This window comes from Arachis duranensis, chromosome 4 (genome assembly GCF_000817695.3).
Source record: "Arachis duranensis cultivar V14167 chromosome 4, aradu.V14167.gnm2.J7QH, whole genome shotgun sequence".
Classification (NCBI taxonomy): Eukaryota; Viridiplantae; Streptophyta; class Magnoliopsida; order Fabales; family Fabaceae; genus Arachis; species Arachis duranensis.
In genome coordinates this window covers 7,337,349-7,359,246 of record NC_029775.3, presented here as the reverse complement: position 1 = coordinate 7,359,246, position 21,898 = coordinate 7,337,349, and the positions used below count along the sequence as shown (strand labels likewise).

At 36.0% G+C, this 21,898-nt stretch overlaps 2 protein-coding genes across 10 annotated transcripts; one reads left to right on the top strand and one right to left on the bottom strand.

The window, feature by feature from the left end:
• Positions 1–2,595: 2,595 nt before the first annotated feature.
• LOC107483013 (uncharacterized) lies at positions 2,596–7,874 on the top strand. The gene is given in 12 exon segments (XM_052260429.1): positions 2,596–2,664; positions 2,951–3,131; positions 3,343–3,386; positions 3,636–3,756; positions 3,911–4,025; positions 4,157–4,680; positions 4,869–5,151; positions 5,238–5,514; positions 6,083–6,244; positions 6,790–6,824; positions 6,826–7,135; positions 7,313–7,874. Coding segments are annotated over 12 exon segments (2,412 nt in total). The 3' UTR covers positions 7,604–7,874.
• A 71-nt stretch (positions 7,875–7,945) lies between these two features.
• LOC107483012 (pentatricopeptide repeat-containing protein At5g48910) lies at positions 7,946–20,448 on the bottom strand. Of its 9 annotated transcripts, XR_008008368.1 has the most exons (5): positions 19,988–20,448; positions 19,782–19,870; positions 19,555–19,666; positions 18,338–18,446; positions 17,189–18,214 (listed from the first exon to the last, which is right to left on the bottom strand). XR_008008368.1 is itself a non-coding variant. In XM_052260841.1 (4 exons), the coding sequence occupies exons 3-4, from the start codon at positions 19,664–19,666 to the stop codon at positions 8,224–8,226; spliced, it is 1,686 nt and encodes a 561-aa protein (XP_052116801.1). In that variant the 5' UTR covers positions 19,667–19,702; positions 19,782–19,905; positions 19,988–20,448; the 3' UTR covers positions 7,946–8,223. The 9 variants fall into 9 exon arrangements, 7 of the variants coding, with proteins under 7 accessions (XP_052116801.1, XP_052116804.1, XP_052116799.1 ...); XM_052260841.1 differs by lacking the exons at positions 17,189–18,214; positions 18,338–18,446 and adding an exon at positions 7,946–9,797 and having other exon boundaries at positions 19,555–19,702; positions 19,782–19,905; XM_052260844.1 differs by lacking the exons at positions 17,189–18,214; positions 18,338–18,446 and adding an exon at positions 7,946–9,797 and having other exon boundaries at positions 19,782–19,905.
• Between the last annotated feature and the right edge of the window lie 1,450 nt (positions 20,449–21,898).

Here is a 21,898-nt window from a genome sequence, read left to right as displayed (position 1 = left end):
CCTATCTTTTCCTAGTGAATTTGCATTTAACTTGATAAATTTAAGTAAGAATTAATTATATTTTAGCCACTATGGATTCTACTTTGAGTCTTGTGCAATTCTATTTATTTTAGGTAGCATTTGGCTGGATTTGATGGAAAGGAAGCATGCAAAAGTGGAAGGAATCGCAAAGCTGTCAAGCCTGACCTCTTTGCATTCAATCAATCATAACTTGAGCTACATAGGTCCAAATGAAGCGGTTCTAGTTGCGTTGAAAAGCTAACATCCAGGGCTTCTCAACGATATACAATTTGCCATAGTTGATCTAACGTTTAAGGGCGCGAACACGCGCATCACGCGCACGCGCACGTTGGCGAAAAGTCCATCGGCGCGCACGCGCACCTGGCGCGTACGTGCGACATGCGCGACGTACTGCAAACTCAGAATTCGCCCCTAGCGATTTCTGGGTTGCTTTTGACGCAGGTTTCAGCCCAAAAAGCACAAATCAAAGGCTGCAAAGTGAAGGAATCAAGTGGTCCCCATCCATCAATTGAAGACTTGTTGATTGCCATAATTAATTCTGATTTAAATTTAAATATTATTTTAAGATAGGAAAAGATATTTTTTGTTTTAAAAATTAGGATTTGAGTTTATTAGGATTAGATATAAAGGACAACATTAATTAGTTAACTTTACATTCCATCTCAGACAATTTACCCGAATCCTTATTTTCCCTCTCAATCATGAGTAACTAAACCTCCACTGTTAAGGTTAGAAGCTCTATCTATTGTATGGATTGATACTATTATTTCTCTATTTTAATTCATATTTTGATTTATATTTCAATAATTATTTTCGTTCTTTATTTTATGAATTTGGGTGGAACGGAAGTATGACCCATGTTCTAATTGAGTTCTTGTATAACTTGGAAAAACTCTTTACTTGAACAACAGCTTGAAAATATATTATCCTGAATTTCTAATTGTTTGTATTTAACGGGATACGTGACATATAATCCCCTTATTTTTGGATAATTAGGATTCTTGTGGCATATAAACTGGAATTTGATCATCACCCTCTAATTGGAATTAATTGACCAAGGAATTGACAGTTGATGAATTTTAGAGGAGACTAGGAAGGTCTAAGGAATTAGGGTCTAGTCACAAATAGTTTGCCATGAATTAAATCTTGCATGATTAAAATAGTTAATAAGAAAAGTCAATCAGAAAAATAGATAACTCTGAAGCCTTAACTGTTTTCTCCCATATTTTATTTTCAACTTAATTATTTGCGTGCCTGCCTTTTGATATTTGGAAGTCACTTTTTAAACCTTTTGAACATCTCAAAACCATTTCCTGCTTGCCTAACTAAGACAATCATTTAACCATTGTTGCTTAGTCCATCAATTCTCGTGGAATCGACCCTCACTCACCTGAAGTATTACTTGGTACGACTCGGTGCACTTGCCGGTTAGTTTGTGGGTTATAAAAATCCTGCACCACGCAGCTAGCAGATATTAGTAGATTCCTCTATCTGGCGGACACCACTGAGTGACTGGTACGTCCAGGCCAGCACAGTCGAGCCCCAAGATAACGCCCTACACTCCGCGAAGTCCCGGATAAGCGGTAACCAACATACGTGCACCAGGTTGTTGAACTTGTCTATCAACAGATACCCTCCGATCAGTAACATAATATAGCACCGAGTATACTGTCGGAGGGTCTCCGGGTCGTCGGTCAGGGGCATCTGAGGGACTCGATCACGCAACCACACTAGCTTCAACGTGAAGGACTCCTTCCTCTGTGCAGTCTGCTGGGCCGCCATCGGAGGCCTGGCACCAAGCAGCTGCTCCACCATGGCCCACATCTCCGTGCCGTACCACCTACCGAAGTCACGAAGTCACCCCCAACGGGGTTCCCGTGTGCGCGTAGGCCTAGGTGGTACGCCACGTCCTGCAGGGTGATAGTGACCTCACCCCACGGGAGATAAAATGTGTGCGTCTCCGAACGCTATCGCTCCACGAGTGCTGAGATTAGAGAATTGTCAAAAATGAAGTCGTTGAGGGGCACCGTGTCGCCGAATCCAGCCTCAACCAGATACGGGACGATGGCGTCTGGTGGAGAAAGGTATAGCTGACTCGCCGGCGCAGTAGAAGGTGAGGCCTTTGCGAAATAATTTTTTTTTTTACCTTATAAGGAGATAATCATAAATTTTTGTTGTCTACCTAAGAACATAGAGCTACTTCTACTTAAGAATATACTTCCATGTCTCTAATCTACACATGTCTCTAAATTATTCATGTCGGTAAGCAAATCCTAATTAAGTCATAACAATCTTACACAAGTAAATACAGTTCTAAATTCATCATACATTCCAATCTCTAAAGCATTTAACTCAGTGCTGGTCACTACGGGACTACCTTAACAATGTCCACATACTAAGATTAACCGAACAAAACGCAACTAACCTCGAAGTCGGCCGCCTCGACGTAATGCGACATCTCGTTCAGTCTGTTGATGCCCGCGTCGTTCCCCGCCTAGCATGCCATCACCGTATCAATCTCAAATATGGTAGGAAAGGGTAAAAAAAGGGGAGAAAGAGGTTGACTAAGTCAAAATGGAGCCAGAGTCACGCGGTAAACGACTTATACTTATAGGTGCGGTACGGCCTTATCTCGTTTATACGGTATCTCGTTTACAGTATAAACGAGATAAGACTAGAAAATTTAAATTGGTAAATATTTTTTAAATTATTTATTTTAGTAATTATTACTTGTATTTTATTTATTTAAATAAAAAATTCTGATTTATTTTAGTGACATTTTTAATATACAAATAATAAAATTCGAAATATCCACAATTTTTTATAATAAAGAAAAAAAAAAAGAAAATTTGGTGACAGGGAGAGAAGAAAAGGAGTCGGGGGAGAGTGGTAATGAGTTTTTCGCTTTTGCTTTCACTGCAAACCTAAGCTCGGCGACAGAAAGAGAAAGAGAAACTCTTGGCGCGCTCAGCGGAACCCTAGAATATCAGGCGACCCCTTATTGGGGCGGCGTTCCTTCAAAGCCACCTTCCCCGACCACGAGATCTACGCCACCCTCCGCGACTGCAACATGGACCCTGACGAAGCTGTTACTCGCCTCCTCTCACAAGGTTCGAACCGAAACTAACTGAACTGAACTCAGCCGTTTTCCTTTCTCAAACACTATGGAGTTTCTGTGATTCTTCGGTTCAATAGGGGATTGTGTGGCATGTGACCTGCACGTGACATGAATTGGCTCTTCTTGTTGATATATTTAGATAGTGCAGTAGTTCGGTGATCATTTTTTTTCCTGCTAATATGTTTATGAATTGTGTACTGTAGATACTTTTCATGAGGTGAAGAGCAAACGAGAGAAGAAAAAAGAGGTGCGTTTTATGTCGGAAGTCTGCATATTGTTTCTGCTGCTCAAAGTTGATTCTCTGTTTGTGAATTCTGGCTTTTCATCTATGAGTGTGTGTTTGCCTGCTATTATTGTATATGTTGTATTATGCTTTTACCATGTTATGCGTGTAGGCTTATAAATTAGTCGTATGCTAGTTTTGATAAGCGGATTTGAAGGGTTAGTTTAACTTGCTTCTGCTAACCGCTGCCATCCTGTTTTGCACTTATTTCAGAGTAAGGACCCAGCTGATTACAGGCCTAGTGGGACAAATAACACATCAAATCGTGGCGGTGCTAGGACTGGCACAGATCGCCATGGTGGACGTAGTGGCACAAACCAGTTCAGCAGTAGTGGTAAGCCAATGATGCCCTTTTTCTTTCTTACTAGTCTTTGGACCAATATGTATTTTTGTTAAATCATTGCTCTGGAGTCTGGAGTTTGTATTATTTATCTTAAGCTGGTTTTCTTGTTATGGCTTACATTTTCTGTGCTATTTTTGGATATTAGATGCTGGTCTGCTGGGAAAACCTGTATACAAGAAGGGAAATGGAACTCCTGCTTATGGAAGCTCTGCACCCGGTTTGTTGGGGAATAATGGGAACAGGCAACTACCATCCTACAGGTAGCTTTTCCTTCATACTTCCTATAAACAGAAACAGCTAGTTGCCTAGTTATGCGGGTATTACTGCTGTAGCTGAGGTGGAGTTCCAGTTCCCACTTACGACATTTAACTTATGTTTAAAATTGTTGCAGTGATTCTGTGACTACTGAAAATAAAGCATCTGCATTAGGAATGGGTGATGCAGTATCATCGTCATCACAACAGGGTGGATTGCAATCTCCATGGGTGCGGAATGCTGGTCAACTTTCAATGGCTGACATTGTTAAGATGGGTAGACCACAGACCAAGGTGCCTATGCATAACTCTTCTCTCCATAGTGGTCATCATCAAAATGCTGTGGCCCCTCCAGCACCATTGGATTATAATTCCCAATCATTTCAAGGCCATGCTTCCAAGATTTCAGAGACAAATACTGATCAAGGCTATGCTACCGTACCACAGGATGATGAATGGCCTCGTATGGAGAACCAACAAGATATTAGTGTATCTACTGCGGTTGATCCACAAGTGAATTCAGAATATGATGGTGAAGCTAATTGGCACCAGAGGACTCACCTAGAAGAACATGTAGCTGATGATGGTTCTGTTGAGAATGCAGACAATACTGAATCTGCTTCTATTTCTGCTAAAAGTACGTCAGAAGATAACACAGGAGGTATATCTGTTTTTCGATGTAATTGTTGCTTGTACAAGGGACACACCAAGACACTTATAATTGTTTGTTAGACTTGGTTCATGAAGCGAACCACTCCTAATACAAGAGTCTTAGTTGTTTTTTAAATGATATTAGAGATGCGCTGATGTACATACTCTAGCCATAATTCTTAAATTTCTTTCTTTCAGCCGAAGATGGTATTTCATCTGTAACTGCAAACATGGGGCAGCTAAATTTACAGAGAGACAACAGTGCAACGGAACCAGATGAGGACAATCCTTCTTTAGTAATTCCAGATCACCTGCAGCTCCATACTCCAGAATGCTTGAATCTGAGCTTAGGAAGTTTTGGGCCTGCGAACAATGCTTCGCTTTCGGGACCTGCCTCATATGCATCTGGGCCCTTCAAAAGTAACTTGGACGATGCATCTGCACCGGCAGATGTTTCAGCCATTGGATCCTTAGAAACTAGGTATGTTTCTTATATGACGGTCTACGTTGTTTCGAACTGCAATATTCTAGCCATTCATAGTTTCTTGTGGATATTTTTCCTCCCAGAAATCCAGAGTATTACAGGGATGAGCATCTTGCTACTACCTCAGGTGAAAATTTAGTTCATGGAAATGGTGTGAATGTTGAAACATACGAACAAGCATCTGTTCCCCAAGAGGCTTTAAAACCTCAACCCCCTGAAGCTGCTCAGGAGAATCAATATTCATTTCCTTCATCCTCGCATGGATTTAATTATGAAACCGCACAACAACCAGAGGTCCCATTCCCTCAACCACAGACAAGCTTGCCGATGCAAAACCTAGGTCCCTTCTCTAATGTAATGGTAATACTTGTTGTATGTTGGCTATGTAGATTAAATTGATTTGATGTCTGGATATTATTTTAGAACTCCAATGAACTAGAGTAGGTTTTAAAATGATTGACAAAAAATTTGTAGTGTTTAAACTTGGATGGCCAATACTGTGCCTTTGTCCACTCCTTGGAGAATATATCAACCCTGTAATCTTGCAAACCTTTCATTGAGAGTAGAGCATTGGATCAAATTGTATAAATAATTTTCAATATCATTGGATCAGTTATACATTAAAATATGATCTTGACATCTTGTACCAACAGATAGCAGTAGAGGAAGGCCAAAAAAAAAACACTGCAAGATACACCAATTTAATACCTAGAATCTAAATAACGTTTTCTGAAGAAAAACAGAAACGCCATTTGATCTATATAGCAACTCCCAGATAGTGTGGGAAGTCTTGTTATTGTAATTTTGTGTTCCTTGATGGGATTGTGAATCTGTGTAAAGTTATTGCTTTAGTTTCTGTCTTTTGTCTTGTAAAGTTATCCAGTGGTTCTGCTTTCCAGCTCTAAAGTTCTTTTTGATATTATAGCAGGCGTATACAAATTCTTTGCCCAGTTCTCTGTTGGCTTCAACAGTTCAAACTGCAAGGGAGGATAGTCCATACTCTCCTTTCCCTTCAGCAACACAATCAATGCATGCAAAATATGGCAACATCACTTCTTCAATTGGCGGTCCTTCCTTATCAATGTCAGAGGTGAACCTTCTATTCTTCCTAATTTAAGTTTCTTCGTATACAAGCTGGGAGATGATTTGTATGAATGAAACATAGTAATATGGCTTATAGAGTATAAAGTTTTATATCAGCAACCTTTAAAATGCATGGTGAAAGTGAAACTAAGCAATCTGGCTTATGATATATTTAAAAATAAAATCAAACCGATCCAATCCAAACTGCAACAAATTATATACTTTGGATGGATTGATTTTTCTTCAAAACCAATCCAAACTGCGCCGCGTACACCCGCTAATATTCAATTGCTGCAGAACTATTCCATTACATTTAACATTAACCACATATTCGAAGGTATGTTATACCATAAATTTCACATGTCCACAGCTATTACAACATCAATTATTTGTACATTGGTTAAAGTTGACACATCTTATGGTCATGGCCTTGTGGGTGTATTCTGCATTGTTATAGATTTGTTTTTATGATTTCTGAGATCCTGAAGTTATTGTTCTGGGAAAGATGGAAACTGAAATCTGGTTTTTGATAATTTTCCCGTCAATGTGCAGGCTCTAAGATCAGGTGGCATTTCTGCACCTCAACCTTAGCTATCCTATCTTGCCTCAGAGCTATACCTATATGCCATCGGCTTTTCAGCAGGGCTTTGCTGGAAATAGCACATACCCCCAGTCTCTGGCAGCATTGCTTCCTCAATATAAAAATGGTGTTTCTGTCAGCAGTATGACTCAGTCTACTGCTATTCCACCTGGATATGGGTTTGGAAGTTCAACAAACATTCCTGGAGGAAATTTTCCTTTGAACCCCCCTACTGCTCCTACTGGAACAACCATTGGATATGATGATGTTATAAGTTCCCAGTTTAAGGACAACAGTCATCTGATGTCACTACAACAGGTACAGTCGGCTCTCAAATAAAACATGTTAATAAAAATGAAATTCTGTTAACTTGCATTTGAAGGCTGTTTACACAAGACAATATAGATGATGTGACACGTGGTTCATTTTGTGTCACTTTTTCTGGTGAAGCTGAATTGGTTGTTTCTCTTTTATTTATTTATTTTTATCTGCCAGAATGAGAACTCTGTAATGTGGCCTCATGGACCTGGATCACGATCAGTGTCTGCACTTCCTCCCAGCATGTATTTCAACTTGCCGGAACAGAATCAACAAGGTGGATTTCGGCAAAGACAGCAGCAGCCTTCACAGAATTTCGGATCCCTTGGATACCCTAATTTCTACCAGTCTCAGGCTGGCGTTTCTTTGGAACCTCAGCAGCAGCAGCATCCTAGGGAAGCAAACTTGGGTGGTTCACAAAACCAACCAGCTAAGCAGTCCCAACAATTATGGCAAAACAGCTACTAATCCTAATCACTACCCAGTTTTTCAGGGTTCTGATGTGAGTTTGTAAGTGACGAATTAGAGGCATTTCCACGGTCTATGCGGCCAAATGTGTTACTGTTTGGTCTGATGGGACCATGATTGGCTGCTGCCCGCTGCCACGAGGGTGTATTTTACATAAATTATGTTTGTCATGTTTAACGTAGGTACTAAGTGTGCTAATTTGGTTTATTTGGTACATCTTTTCTATTTAGTATCATGGTTATAGTTAAAAAAAATCTTTTGTTCCTATCTACAGCTCGCTGTTCCTTTGCACACTTTATTTTGTTCATGCTGCGGAAATACTTTCAACATGCGAGCACAAAGCTTTAAACGTTATTTAGATCGGAATCGGATTAATCGACATTTTACAATGTTTAATTCTTTTTAGCCAAGACAAGGCATGATGTGTAGTAAATGTAAATCCTTTTCTCGCCCTTCCGTTTGTTCCTTTACTTGGATCGGGAAAAAGATTTTGAAGGAATGTTGGTGTATTAGATTTGGGATCTATAGCAAAAAAAATGTACAAATGAGGCAAAGTGAGAACGACTTCACTCTCTTCCAGTCAAGCAAACAATTCGGGTGTGAACAATAACTTACACCCATCATAAGGTTTCTAGATTGGAAATTTTGAAAATAGAATCAAGCAATTTCCACATTTCTTGTGCTTGCGGATGAGAATGATCTCCTGCAAGAAACTCTTCGACTTCGTTATTAACCTCTATTATGCTGCAACCGGGTTTCTTTTGCATCCCTGCTTCCGAAATCCTACTTCTAACTCTGTTTGCCTCTGCATCACACCCAGCTTCTCTGTATATATTGTATGTAAGAACATGAGTACCGCAGTCGGCTACGCCGATATCAAGCAGCTTCTTCCATACTCGATTTCCAACATCAAGATTCTTATGAATTCTACATGCATTCAGAAGTGCACCCCAGACATTGGCATCACCAGTGGCAAGTCCACCCATCTTCTCCTCCACGAATTTCTCGGCTTCCTCCACCATACCAGCTCTGGACAAAAGGTCAATCACGCATGCATAATGCTCCAACTGTGGCACGACGCCATAAATGCTACTCATTTCATCAAACAATTGAAGGCCTTCCTTAACCATCTTTGCATGAGTACAAGCAGTAAGGACAGCCACGAATGTGGTCTCGGTTGGCTTAGTTCCACAAGCAACCATTTGGCGAAACAACTCTAAAGACTTCCTTGCATCACCATTCAAGGCAACACCAGAAATCATAGCATTCCATGCTCCAGCATCTTTGGATGCAATCCGATCAAAAACTGATAAAGCAGCTTCCACACATCCACATTTAGAGTACATATCCACCAAAGCCGTAGCCAGAATTGAATTCGACTCAAGCTTGGATCCCACGGCATAGGCATGCACCCAAATTCCCTGCGTGAGCGCACCCAGATGCGCACACGCAGTAAGAACAGTAACGAGTATCGACTCGTTCGGCCTTATGCCTTCATTTTGCATGTCTCCAAACAAAGCCAGCACTTCCCTGAAGTCACTAACCCGCGAATAAGTCGCCATCATGGCGCTCCACGATATAACATTTCTCTCAGGCATTTCATCGAACAGCTTTCTTGCATGCTCACAGTTTCCAGTTTTGCCGTAGCCATCGATCATGGCCGTCCAAACCACCACATCTTTCGTCATTGCTCTATCGAACAACAGCCTTGCCGTGTCCACGTGGCATAAAGCGGAGTAAAACTCGATAAGCCCACTCAAGACAAAGGGATCTTCACAGTACCCGAAGTGAACGACATGGCCATGCACCAAACGACCAACAACAGCATCATTGCGTGCGATGCAAGCCTTGATGAGAGGCGGGAAGGTGTAGTTGTTAACGGCAATGGCGTTTCGAAGCATGGAGACGTAGCAGGAGATTGCGGAGAGGGGTGAATGGGCTTGTTGAAGGTAGGCTCTGATCATGGTGTTGTACATGAAGGTATTGCGGTGAATGAGGTGGTGCGTGGAGAAGATGGAGTAGGCGTAGGAGAAGTGGTTGGAGGAGGCTGCGGCGGAGAGGAGAGGGGCGATGGCGAAGGGCGTGTGTTTCACGCGGCATCGGAGAATGTGGGCGTGAAGTTGCTTCAGTTGGGTGAGGGTGTTGCATTTTTTGGCGAGGGTTGTGAGGAAGCCGTTCTTCACGTTGGTATTCTCTATCATATCAGTAAGGAAAAGTATATCACGACACCTACTCTATCAAACACAAAAATCCTTATCTACTAAAACAAAATTAAGACTAGTGTCAAAATTTAGAAATTTTCAACTAAGTGCTTTTTAATTAAAAGCTAAAAATTTATATACCAAGAACACAAAATCGAAATAATACTTAATTTTGGTCTCTAAATTTATAGGTGATTTTGAATTTAGTTCTAAAATTTTAATGATCTTCATTTAATTTTTAAATTTTATAAATATAACTCATGTTAATCTCTAAAACAATAATGTTAAAGAAATGTTGATATGAACAATTAGATATTACACTGGATTCTATATAATACTGTCAATTAAAATTTTTCTTTCAAAAAAAAAAAATGATACAACATTTTTAGATTATTTGACGACCAAAACAAAGCCAAAACCAAAATTACATTATTTTGGTGTTAATTATTCATGTCAGTGTTGTATGTTTATTAATGTTTGTGTGTTAGAAATTCTCTCAGGAACTAATGTAATATAATTTACGGTTATAAAATTTGAGGATTAAATAAAATAATTAAAATTTTAAGATTAAATTAAAATTCATATGTAAGTTTAAAGACCTATATTCAGATTTTAATAGTTAATTTTTATGGATATCTAAATTCGTTATCCTTTATTAGTCACTACTCTTTCATTATAAACGTGTACAAAAAAATTTAAATCTTCTAAAATAAAAAAATAGGTTATCTCAATATGTAAAACAAAAGAATCTCACCATTAAATAAAAAAAATGATATGGTGTTCGAAGAGCATATATTTTTTTAGATCTACTACATATTTAAGTTTTATTGTCATTTAAGTTTAACTATTAAAAGAGCATGTAACATGTGCCCAAAACACCAAAAAAGTTACTTATAGAATTTGAAATTTCTCAAAAATCTTTCAAATTTTATGCGAAAACTATAGAAAAATCCAGTGCTGCGTTTGAGATCATTAATAAAAAACACAAAAAAAAGAACAACAAAGTTTTCTCAACATACTGATAAAATTACTTATTCATTATTATGTTCAGTTTTATCCTTCGTATTTCTCGCATTTTTGGTATTTCTACTAGTTCGGTTTAGAGTTTAGTGGATCGAGTTCGTTCATTTTAGTAGATCGAGTTTCTTTGATTCAATTTTTTTCTTATTTTTCTTTGTAAATAGGGCATCGAATGAAACTGTGTTGTTAGTTTATTGGTTCTTATAAATAATTTCGGTTCATTGCTTAGTTTATTTGAGGTTCATGTGGATCCAAAAATGAATTTGATGTATTTTTGTTGATAATTGAGTCTTTTTGACTGTTTGTTCAAATATGAACTAATTTCGGTTCATTTGTGAATTATTTGAGGTTCACTTGATGCTGCTGTTAAGTATTGACTAAATTTTTTATTCCTTAAAAAATTTCGGTTCATTTCTTAGTTTAATTTAGGTTCATTTGGTTTCATTTTGCTTGAATTTGCTGAACTTGTTCATGTGTGGTTGTTTAGGTAATTTTTGTTCAAATCTAAACTAATTTCGATTCATTTGTGAATTAACTAAGGTTCACTTGATGCTGCTATTAAAGTATTGGCCAAATTGTTTATTCCTTACAACCAAAATGACAAAGAAGACCATCTAAAAAAAGGAGAAGCCACTTTACGATGTAAGCGTATACACATTAAATCAACTCTATTTTTATATTATAAATATATCATATAACATAATATTTTAAATCCTTGCAGAAAATTCACGATTTGGGATGCTCAACAAGAACGATAGCTATAGTATTCACCAACATGAGTAATCGAAAAAAAGCTATTGCCGAAGAAATGGAATTTGGTGGACTGAGACATATCCCATCACTAAAAGTCTCACACAAGCTCTTGAGGTAATTGATACTTTCCTTCGATCTTTATAAAGGATTTTTGGAGAAGCGCTGTAGGAAAATCTATGTAACTCCTGCCAAGATAAGAGATGCACTGGGCCTAAATTCAAGCGATAAAAAACAAGGCTTTTCTACTATATTCTATCAATAAAGTTTTACTATTATTTTTATATTAATTTGTTTATATTAAACTATTTCGGTGCTAGTGCTATTGTAGGGCTAATTTTCCTGAAAAGGTTGTGTATAACAAAATAAATGAGTAGCAGAAGAAAATTATTGACAGCTTTAAAGGTGCTACTTTGGCGTCTTTGACAAAATCTGTGCTAGAGAAGATTGTTGAAAGGAAGGAAAATCTGCTGAAATTTAAGACGACATTCATCCTCGTTATCCAGAAATGCTTTTTATTGCCGACAACAATAAGCACAGTCTCCTCAGTCCATAAGCCACCTGTCCTTCAAGTGGACAGAGTCTGAGAATAGAATTAGGCGTCTCATGTGCTCAGTATCCTGATCAAGGGCATTGAATGAAATTGTGCTGTTAGTTTATTGGTTTTGATAAATAATTTCGGTTCATTTCTTAGTTTATTTGAGGTTCATTTGGATCCAGAAATAAATTTGATGTGTTTTTGTTGATGATTGAGTCTTTTTGGCTGCTTGTTCAAATCAGAACTAATTTCGGTTCATTTGTGAATTAACCGAGGTTCACTTGATGTTGCTATTAAGTATTGATCAAATTTTTTATTCCTTAAGAAATTTCGATTCATTTTTTAGTTTAATTGAGGTTCATTTAGTTCCGTTTTGCTTGAATTTGCTGAACTTGTTCATATCTGCTTGTTTAGTTAGTTATAGCTCTGATATTTGTCAGTTGTATACATTTAATATGTTTTTATTAATAATTGAGTCTTTTTTACTACTTGTTCAAATCTAAACTAATTTTGGTTCATTTATGAATTAACCGAGGTTCACTTCATGCTGCTGTTAAGTATTGATCATAATTTTTATTCGTTAAGAAATTTCGGTTCATTTCTTGTTTAATTTAGGTCTATTTGATTTTGTTTCGCTTGAATTATTAAACTTGTTCACGTGTGGTTTCTTAGTTAGTTATAGCTCTAATATTTATCAGCTGTATACGATCAATGTGTTTTTGTTGATATTCGTTTCCCTGACTTGGAGAATAGTTTGTGCTGCTAGTAACATTATTGAAAACCAATATAGGATCTTTAAACTAGAATTTTACTATTGCTCCAACTAACAACCAATTACATTATTTTCATTATAGTTTCTTTGATCATTCTTATTTTTCTGCTTGTTTTCAAATATGGGTTGTATGTTGCAATCATTTAAAAATTTCAGTTTATTTCTTTTTGAATTAAGGTTCATCCTAATTTTAAATCAAATTTTTTTGTATGAATTTTCAGAAGCAAAGAAATAGAGGAGATAAGTAAAAAAGAAAAAAAGAAAGAAAAGAAACAGAAAAAAGGATGAAGAAAAAGAATGACAGTCCTGCATAAAGAAAAGTTGTTCAGACAGAAACACAACAAAATAATCGCGACTCGACAGATGTGCAATATGATTCATCACAGACGTAAGATTTAGTTTCTTATATAACATTCTTTTTCTTTCTATGCTAAAGCCTGATGAAATTTCTTTGGTTTTACTGAATAATTTTTTTTCTTAGACTGTCAATTGTAAATTTGGACAGCGAAAATGAACCCGTGTTTCAAACACAGACAAGCTTGGAACGGTTTGTAAATGCACCGAACAATACCATGTAATTTCTCTTAATATTTATTTACTACTTCTACTTTTAATTAGAATATCTTAGTTGATGATTTTAATTTTGTATCCTTTTTATTAGAAAAAATACACCTGATGACTTTTACAAGAAAAAAATGGCAGAAAAAAAAAGGAAAAATAGAGTTTACAAGCTACAACTATGTAAGTTGACATACTTACATTGCTCTATTAAATTTAGATAATAATAATTTTTTTTAATTATTGACACATAATTTTATTTACTATGAATAGCCCTATAACTGATCGTATAAAATAAATCCTTGTAATTCGATGACAAAGTCAGTCTCATCCTCTATATATGTGAGTTTTCTAATTTACTTTCCTATTCTAATCAATGTGCATATTTTATTAATGCAGATTTACAATTTACTTTATTGCATATTAACTCATTTTTTGTTTACCTTTATTAGAGTTTCTATTGCAATTGCTCTTCTACGTTCTCTTAAGGAAGAACTAAAACAAGTAAAAATCTTTACCTCTGTCCCTTTACAAACTCAAACAGAAGAAGCTTCTATTAATAAGTAAGTACTACTTAAAATATTTTTTATTAGTTTTGATGCTATATAATAATAATTTCGGTTCATTTTAAAACACTTTATTGTGTAATCCAGCTGCCCTCCACAACCTCAACAGCAAGCCTCCACAAAAATTTTGGCAAGGGAATCAGAGCAAGAAGCTTCTGTTAATTATTAAGTTCTACTTAAAATCATTTTTATTAGTTTGATGCTATATTTTAATAATTTCAATTCATTTTAAAACACTTTACCATGTAATCTAGTTGCCATCCACAATCTCAACAGCAAGCCTCTGCAAAAACTTCGACAAGGGAATAAGAGCAAGAAGCTCCTGTTAATGAGTAAGTTCTATTGAAAATATTTTTTATTAATTTTGATGTTATACCATAATACTTTTTGATTATTTTTGTAAACTTTCCTCTGTCATCTTGTAGTGCATTTGAAAGATGACTTTGGTACACCTTTATTCTACCTTGGCATAAGTTCATCGAGCTCTGCACCAACAATAACACAAATTAAAAATTTCGTAGAGGTGGTGATGGATGCTGAGATGGCAACAGCATTACAATATGCGAAGGAAACAAGTCCATAACCGAGTTTGAGCACCCTTAAAAAGTACAATACTCTGATAGAAGAAAAGAAAATAATAGAGGATCTAAGGGAAAATTTTTATCAGTGGATGACGCATGTCAAGACTAACAAAGATGGGTCAAGCAATGAGTTCAATACCATATTCCTCTTGGACCACAAAGCTCACTTAGAGGGAAGTAGATGCCACTTCATGTCTCTAAGACCCACAGAACACATAGAAAATATGGTAAATTCTTCTGTTATTATATTAACATTTATGATTTTTGGTCCTATAGGTGGTCTCTACACTGTGTATGCTTCTCAACAACGAAAAATGTCACAGATTTGATGATGAAATATACTGCTTCCCAACAAACATTGTGGTAAGCTATCATTAAAGTTTATCATTAATTTTGGTTCAATTTGATTATGTATGGTATGATACAAGAAACATATTTCGGTTCATTTTGCAGAATTTCATGTTGTCGAAGCATAAGCACAAGTACATTGATCCAAACACTAAGAAGACCTTTCAAATAAATGAATTTAAGGACTACCTACCTTTTCAGGACAAAAAAATAGCATCCCATATATTTGTAAGTTATGATTTCTAAAACTTCTTAAATAATTCTGTCATTTGGTATCATTTAGACTGAAATATTCTATTATTTGCCCAAACTTCAGCTGTTTGCACCAATTTGTTATGGAACACATTGGTGGTTGTGAATTGCTAATGTTCAAAAGGTTTTTCATATGCTTGACTCAATAAAAAAAAGTGTCTGACAAGAGAAGAGCTTTGAATAAATATGTTGTAAGTTATTTACATAATACATATTTTTGTTTTTCTTATGAAATCTCTTATTTCTAGTGCTTTTTCTCTAATTAAATCATACCAATCACTTTTTATGCCTGATTGAGCATGTTTGTATGCTTATTTTCGTGCAATTATTATTGAATTGAAGTGCACTTTTTATTTTTTTATTTTACTGGTTTTGTGTTGTGCTTCTTATATTTGGATTTCTATCATTTTCAGAGCTTGATAGTATTTCAAATAAGGGTCTATGCTGGGAAAAATCTTTGGTGGACAACGAAAAGGGCATTGATGCACCATATATTTCGATCAATAGTAAATAAACAACGTATCAATCTTCCTATTATTCTTTGCTATAGTAGTGTTATTTAATATGTTTTATTGTGCTTTTCTGTGTTTGTCTTATTAATCATATTTTATTTTCTTATTTCTTTATTAGTTGAGATTGCGGAATATACGTCATGAAATGGTTGGAAATAATCGATCCCAAAAAGATCAAAAAGAAAAAATACAAATGTAAAAACTGGAAACATGTAAGTATCATTAAACATAATTGATCCTTTATTTTTAAATTAATACATATTAATAAATTTCTTTCAATTTTAGGAATAAATTGATGTTTTCAGGTTGAATATGGTCCAACCATTCTCTTGGACAAGATAAATAAATTGAGAGACAAGGTCATTGAAGAATCTGAAGGGATAAGAATCTCAAAACCATCCGTTGCCATCTTAAGTGCTTTTTATAGATTTTCATATGGGGATATAGAAAGTAAATAGGTTTAATCTTCTAAATTGTAATGAATTTCTATTGATATTTTTGAACACTATTTTGTAAGAAATTAAAAAAATACAAACACTTCTTTCACTCTTTGTAAATGTTAATGTGTGTATGTGGGGGAAAAGTATTAAATTGGTCCCCTACAACTTGGGCATAATCCTGTTTGGTCATAATTTGGAGGATAAGTACAAGCTCCAAAGGTACAAAATCAACCGTGGATGCATCAATACATTTATTTATCATTCTTCTTACAATTTAAATGAAATATTTTCTATAGAACTAAAGAGAATGATAAATAAATATTTTCAATCAATACATTTATAGAATCCTATATTTGAAAATATTTTTTTAAATTCCTTTTGATTTATTTGTTGGAAATATCTGGACTATATTGAGATCACATTAATTTGAATGAATCTAGGTTCACACTGAATAGATTGAATGTATCTATAAAATCTCAACAACGGCAAAAACACAAATGAACCAGAATTTAGACACAAATGAATTGAAATGTATTCTAATAAACACCTAAACTGTTTACCACAACACAATTGCAGAAATTAATTTGAAAAACCAAAATGTGACTATTCAATAAAACATAATACAAATAAAAAATTAACCCTAATTTTCATCAAAGGAAAAATATTATATGTGTAACACCCTTACTACCAGAAAGTCACGCTTCCGGCTGCGCAACTCTGATAGCAAGAAGTATTACGACTACTTTATATACTTAATATTAAAATAGAAGCCTGTGACTCAACGCCGTATCAATGCTTTCTTTGAAAACCGAAAATAAAAACTTTATCTAAAAAAAAACAAACACATAGATTCAAATACAAGACTTCTTACATAATATCTTATAATATAATATATATAAAATATATAATTCCTATCCCTCTTACAAAATTGTAATAAAAAAGACGAGGGAAGAAAATAATCTAATTAATTCAACAACATATAAACCAAACGCAGTATAAATCCTCTTAATGCTTCTTCTTCTGGTTCCTGAAAAGGTAAAGCTGTAGGGGGTGAGAACCTAACCATACGGTCTCACCACAGAGTTTCAAAGTTGTCATAAGAAAACTGTTTTCAAGCTCAGTGATTATCATTGCCTTATGAATCTTTTAAAAACCAATAATTAAACGTTCAAAACCTTTTCAAAGAAACAATGTTTAATCTTTCAGAAATCCGAAACCTTTCCTTTCTTAAAAGAAAATCTCAATCAGAAACTGTTCATGTCCTGGGTCGAGCTATATGACCCGGGCTGATCAACGACAAATCGACCGACCTGTTCAGACCAGGACTATCCGACCTCTTTATGAAAGAGGTCGGCCAAATTGTTACAGAGGCCCAAGAAGGCCCAAAAAAGAGCAACACGACCCAAATCTAAAGGCAACCCAAAGCCTAGAAAGATAAAGGTGGTTCCCTTAAAGATAAGATAACTTCACTCAAAGATAAGATAAGATAACTATCTTATCCCAAAGAAAGATCATTCTACGCCATTATAAATACACTGGAGCACCCAGGTATAACTTATAGTCTGATTCTAATAAAAAACCTGCTTAAGACCCTTGCTAACTTAAGCATTGGAGTCCCTCGCAGGTACCACCACCCTCCGGTGACGAAGGATCAGTGCAACCACCAAGTCCAACAAGTCAGACACAACTGCGCCGACCAGTACAGAAGATCTCATCTGAGATCGACCTACAGTTTCAGGTAACCCTCGGAACAGAAACCAACCACGCAATCAACAACACAATCATTAATTCAGCACCAAAGTTTGTTCTCAAATGTAGCACATCAGGACAAACACAGGCAAGACAGACAAGGAAAGCACAAGTAGGTAGCAGTTATAGCAAATAGTTCAAGTAGTAGTTAAGAACAGTTTAGCAATTAGGCAAACCCAAAGATGTTTAAACCCAAACAAAGCATACAAATGCAGATGATGCATGCCTGTCCTATGGTTGATGAGGCTCATCTGTCGATTATCCAGCCAACCCGATAAGTTTGAATTGTCCTTAGACTGTCCTCCGTCGCGCATTCCCATGAGTCTACGCATAGATTTTACATTCATACATCATTCAAATCACTCATTGGGGGCTATCTATACCCGGGAATTTATACGTGCCCAGTCACCCTTACGACGTAAGGTCAACAGAGTATCGAGATCCAACCTGGAACACGTGATGGCAAGTCATGGTTCTTTACCCAGGAAACTCGTATCTCAGATAAACGTGCAGAAGCCACATATGTTTATTCATAATCATTCATCCATCATCATTTCTGCATTTAATTAACAATTCATATCAAACCAATCATTATTCAAGTCATAAGTCACCTTTTATTTCTCAAATCTCTTCAAACTCATAATTCAACTTTCGTCAAAATCAATTCCTTTTTAAATCTTAGTCGCTTAATATAACATTTTACAAAACTTCCAAGAGACTTTCAATCATCACCTGAAAATGAAACTTTCTTTGAGAAGAAACACAAGACTTTAAGGAAGAATAACCTGCCTCACTTCTTAAACTCTTTAGAAATCCTCGGAATCATAATTACTCAAATTGAAATCATTTAAAATGGAGACTTAAAACCAAAACCAAGGCATGTAGGCCAAAAGTTCTGAACCAGTTTCAAAACTAACATTATTTAAGTCCAAAAACCCAATTTGTTTTCATTCTTAAATCGGAAACTTTCCCAAAGGCTCATATTTGTTTAGTTAAAATTCAAAGAATACTTCAAAAGTAATGCGAAATTAAGTAATCAAAGTTCAATTTTCTTTAAAATCGGCTAAAAATCCTCCAAGGGTACTTCTTTTACCAAACCGCAAAACATAGGTCCCCTCATGTTTAAATCAAACTTAAAACATAAGCTTTCCTTAAAAGATTAAACTTGAATCACCTGTTTCTTAATAAATCAAGAACCAAACAATAGAACCTCTCAAATCCAATCCTTTTCTAAATCATGTTTGAAAACAAAATCTTGAATTTCATAAAATTTTGGCAGCACCTCCCCTAAAACTTGGACTTTGCCACCCGTTTCGGGTCCCAACCAAACCAGTATACAATCCTTTCCACGGGTTCAAAACCAAATCAGTTTAAAATCAGACTAATTTCGAAAATTCATATCCTTCTTATAATTCAAGAGATCAAATCCAAACTCAATCCCTTTTCAATGAACCAACTCGTTTTCCAAAATTGTAATGAAATATTTCAGCAACCAACCGCATAACCAAATCAAACAACATTCAATCCAACCACAAATACATTCATCACAAAACAGCCCAGCAATACATAAGGCTTATACAATCACCAAAAGTACATTTATCACATTAATATCTATTTATAACAACTCCAAATCATAAAATTAAGTTCTTTGAAAAGACCCCTACCTCGATAAGTGAACCCATAACCCAAACGCGTTAACGAATTCCTTTCATCTCGTCTCGAAACCAACGACAGCTTTAATTCATAGCCCGCACCCTTTCGCAACAGCATAAACATCTTTAAGTCACAACATGCAACCCCGGTTATTAACTCCTAAAACATCAATATCATGGAAACCTCAAAACACATAACAGAAAATCAAAGGCGAGGATTTCGAGATATAAACACTTACTAGAATAAAGGAATGACACGCCAGCCACCCTAAACTTAACCGGCAGCAGCTCCGACAGCGGCCAGGAGCTTCAGTGGCTCAGCAACAACCTTAATTTTTGACATGCATACTCATAAAATTAACCCTACGACATCTATACATCAGAATCCTTAACCACAGATAGTTAGAATGATTACAGAAAGAGCTTCAAGGCGTGGTCAACTCACTGTAAAATGAAGAATGACAGAAGTGGAGCAGCGGCTCCGATGGCGACCTCCGGTAGCGGCGACGGAGACAGCTTCACAGACGGTGACGTGATTTGGCGACGGGTCGGCTGGGCGGACCGGCGGTGACAGATCCGACATGCATCTCTTCTCTCCATGGCTGAGCTCCCATGCAGTTCTGTTTCCTCCCTCGCACATCCTTCTCTCGTGGCGGCGTCAACATGGAGCGCGACGCGGCGGTGGTGACAGAATCGACCTTCCCTCTTTCGCGCATCTCCTCTTCCCGACGGCGCAGCTGGCGGCGGCAAGGACGAACGGTGGCGACAGGTTACGGTGGTGCAAGCTTCTTCTTCTCTTCGCGGTTCTGGAGGCGGCTCGTGGACAAACCGGCAACCCGTGGCCTCCTCCTTTGCGCGTCTTTCTTTTCCGCGCGGTCTCCTCAGCGTTGGCACAAACGGCGATGCGACGGCCTTTCCCTTTCCTTCTTTCTTTTCTTTTCTTCTTTCTGTTTAAGTTGTTGGGTAGGTTGTGTTTAGTGTATGTGAGTTTGTGACCGTGAGTGAGGTTGAGTGAGTAAGGGTAGTAGTGTTAGGATTTGGGATGGTGTGGGTTAGTTTAGGTATTTTTATTAAAAATGGGGATAGTAGTGTGATTTTATAAAATAAATAAAAGATAGAATAATAATTAAAAATCAAATTAAATTTAAAGTATTCATCTTTAAAATACTTTTTAATTACCAAATTGGTAAATTATATTTAGTTAAATACTATTTTAATAAAAATCAGAGATAAGTAAATTAATTCTTCTTTATTTATAAAATAAGATTAAAAATCTAAATACTTAAAATTAAGACATATGAAATATTCACTATTTTTTAACTATAAGAACTCTAAATAATAAATAAGAATTTACTCGGCTTATATATAAAAATCTCTAAAAATATATTCTTAAATAAATATAATAGATCATAAATAATTTATTTAATAATTTTTTAAAATTCAGGGTCTTACAATATGAGTAAAACATAAATTAACCGAAATTTAGGCACAAATGAATCAAAATGTATTCTAATAAATACCTAAATTATTTACCACAACACAATTGCAGAAGCTAATTTGAAAAAACCAAAAAGTGACTATTTAATAAAACATAAAACAAATCAGAAATTAACCCTCATTTTCATCAAAAGGAAAATATTATATGAGTAAAATATAAATGAATCAAAATTTATCTTACTAAACACCAAAACTCCTATCATAGTGCCTCACATTGTAACACCCTACCACCCAAAACTTTAAACTTAGGATGTAAATCAGAGGTGGTAAGGCGCTACGACCTTTAAAAGTAAAAATATATGTACATAACAAGGATAATATATCTGGGAGCCTTGAAAGAAAAGGAGTACGATGAAAACAAAATTGAAGGTACGACGCTCACGAGAAACAAAAATATAGAGAACTTGTATAGAAAACCAGAAAACAGATATAAGAAAAGTAGAGTTCCAAATGATAGTTATATAATCAAGATCTAGACTCGACCTGCGAAGCAAAGGTCGACTAGAATATAAATATATACAACCCCAAAAAATAATCTAATAGATAAATATAAATCCTGTTTCTCCAAGTCAACCTCTAAGAGGGACAAAACATAATATATACAAGATGGAGAATTTATACACATATATAAACATAAGCCAAACATAAACACCAAGTCCCAAGATAGTTCTTCACTTCTAAGAGTCTCCAGAATGCTCAGTGCGGTGCCTCGCATCCTGCATCTGAAAATCACAATATATGTATGGAATGAGAACTGGGGGTTCTCAATATGGTAAAAGTGCCCACGTACATAAGATATAAGGTGCCGGAAAAGCCAGAGGCAATCCTAGAACTTCGACACTCATATTTAAATCTTAAA

Excerpts from the sequence above, each read along its gene's own strand:
- LOC107483012 (XM_016103611.2), bottom strand. The coding sequence starts at position 19,666 with ATGTTTATGCTGTTGCGAAAGGGTGCGGGCTATGAATTAAAGCTGTCG. Across the intron at positions 9,798-19,554 it reads TTATGGGTTCACTTATCGAG|AGAATACCAACGTGAAGAAC; the intron begins GTAGGGGTCTTT and ends CTGATATGATAG.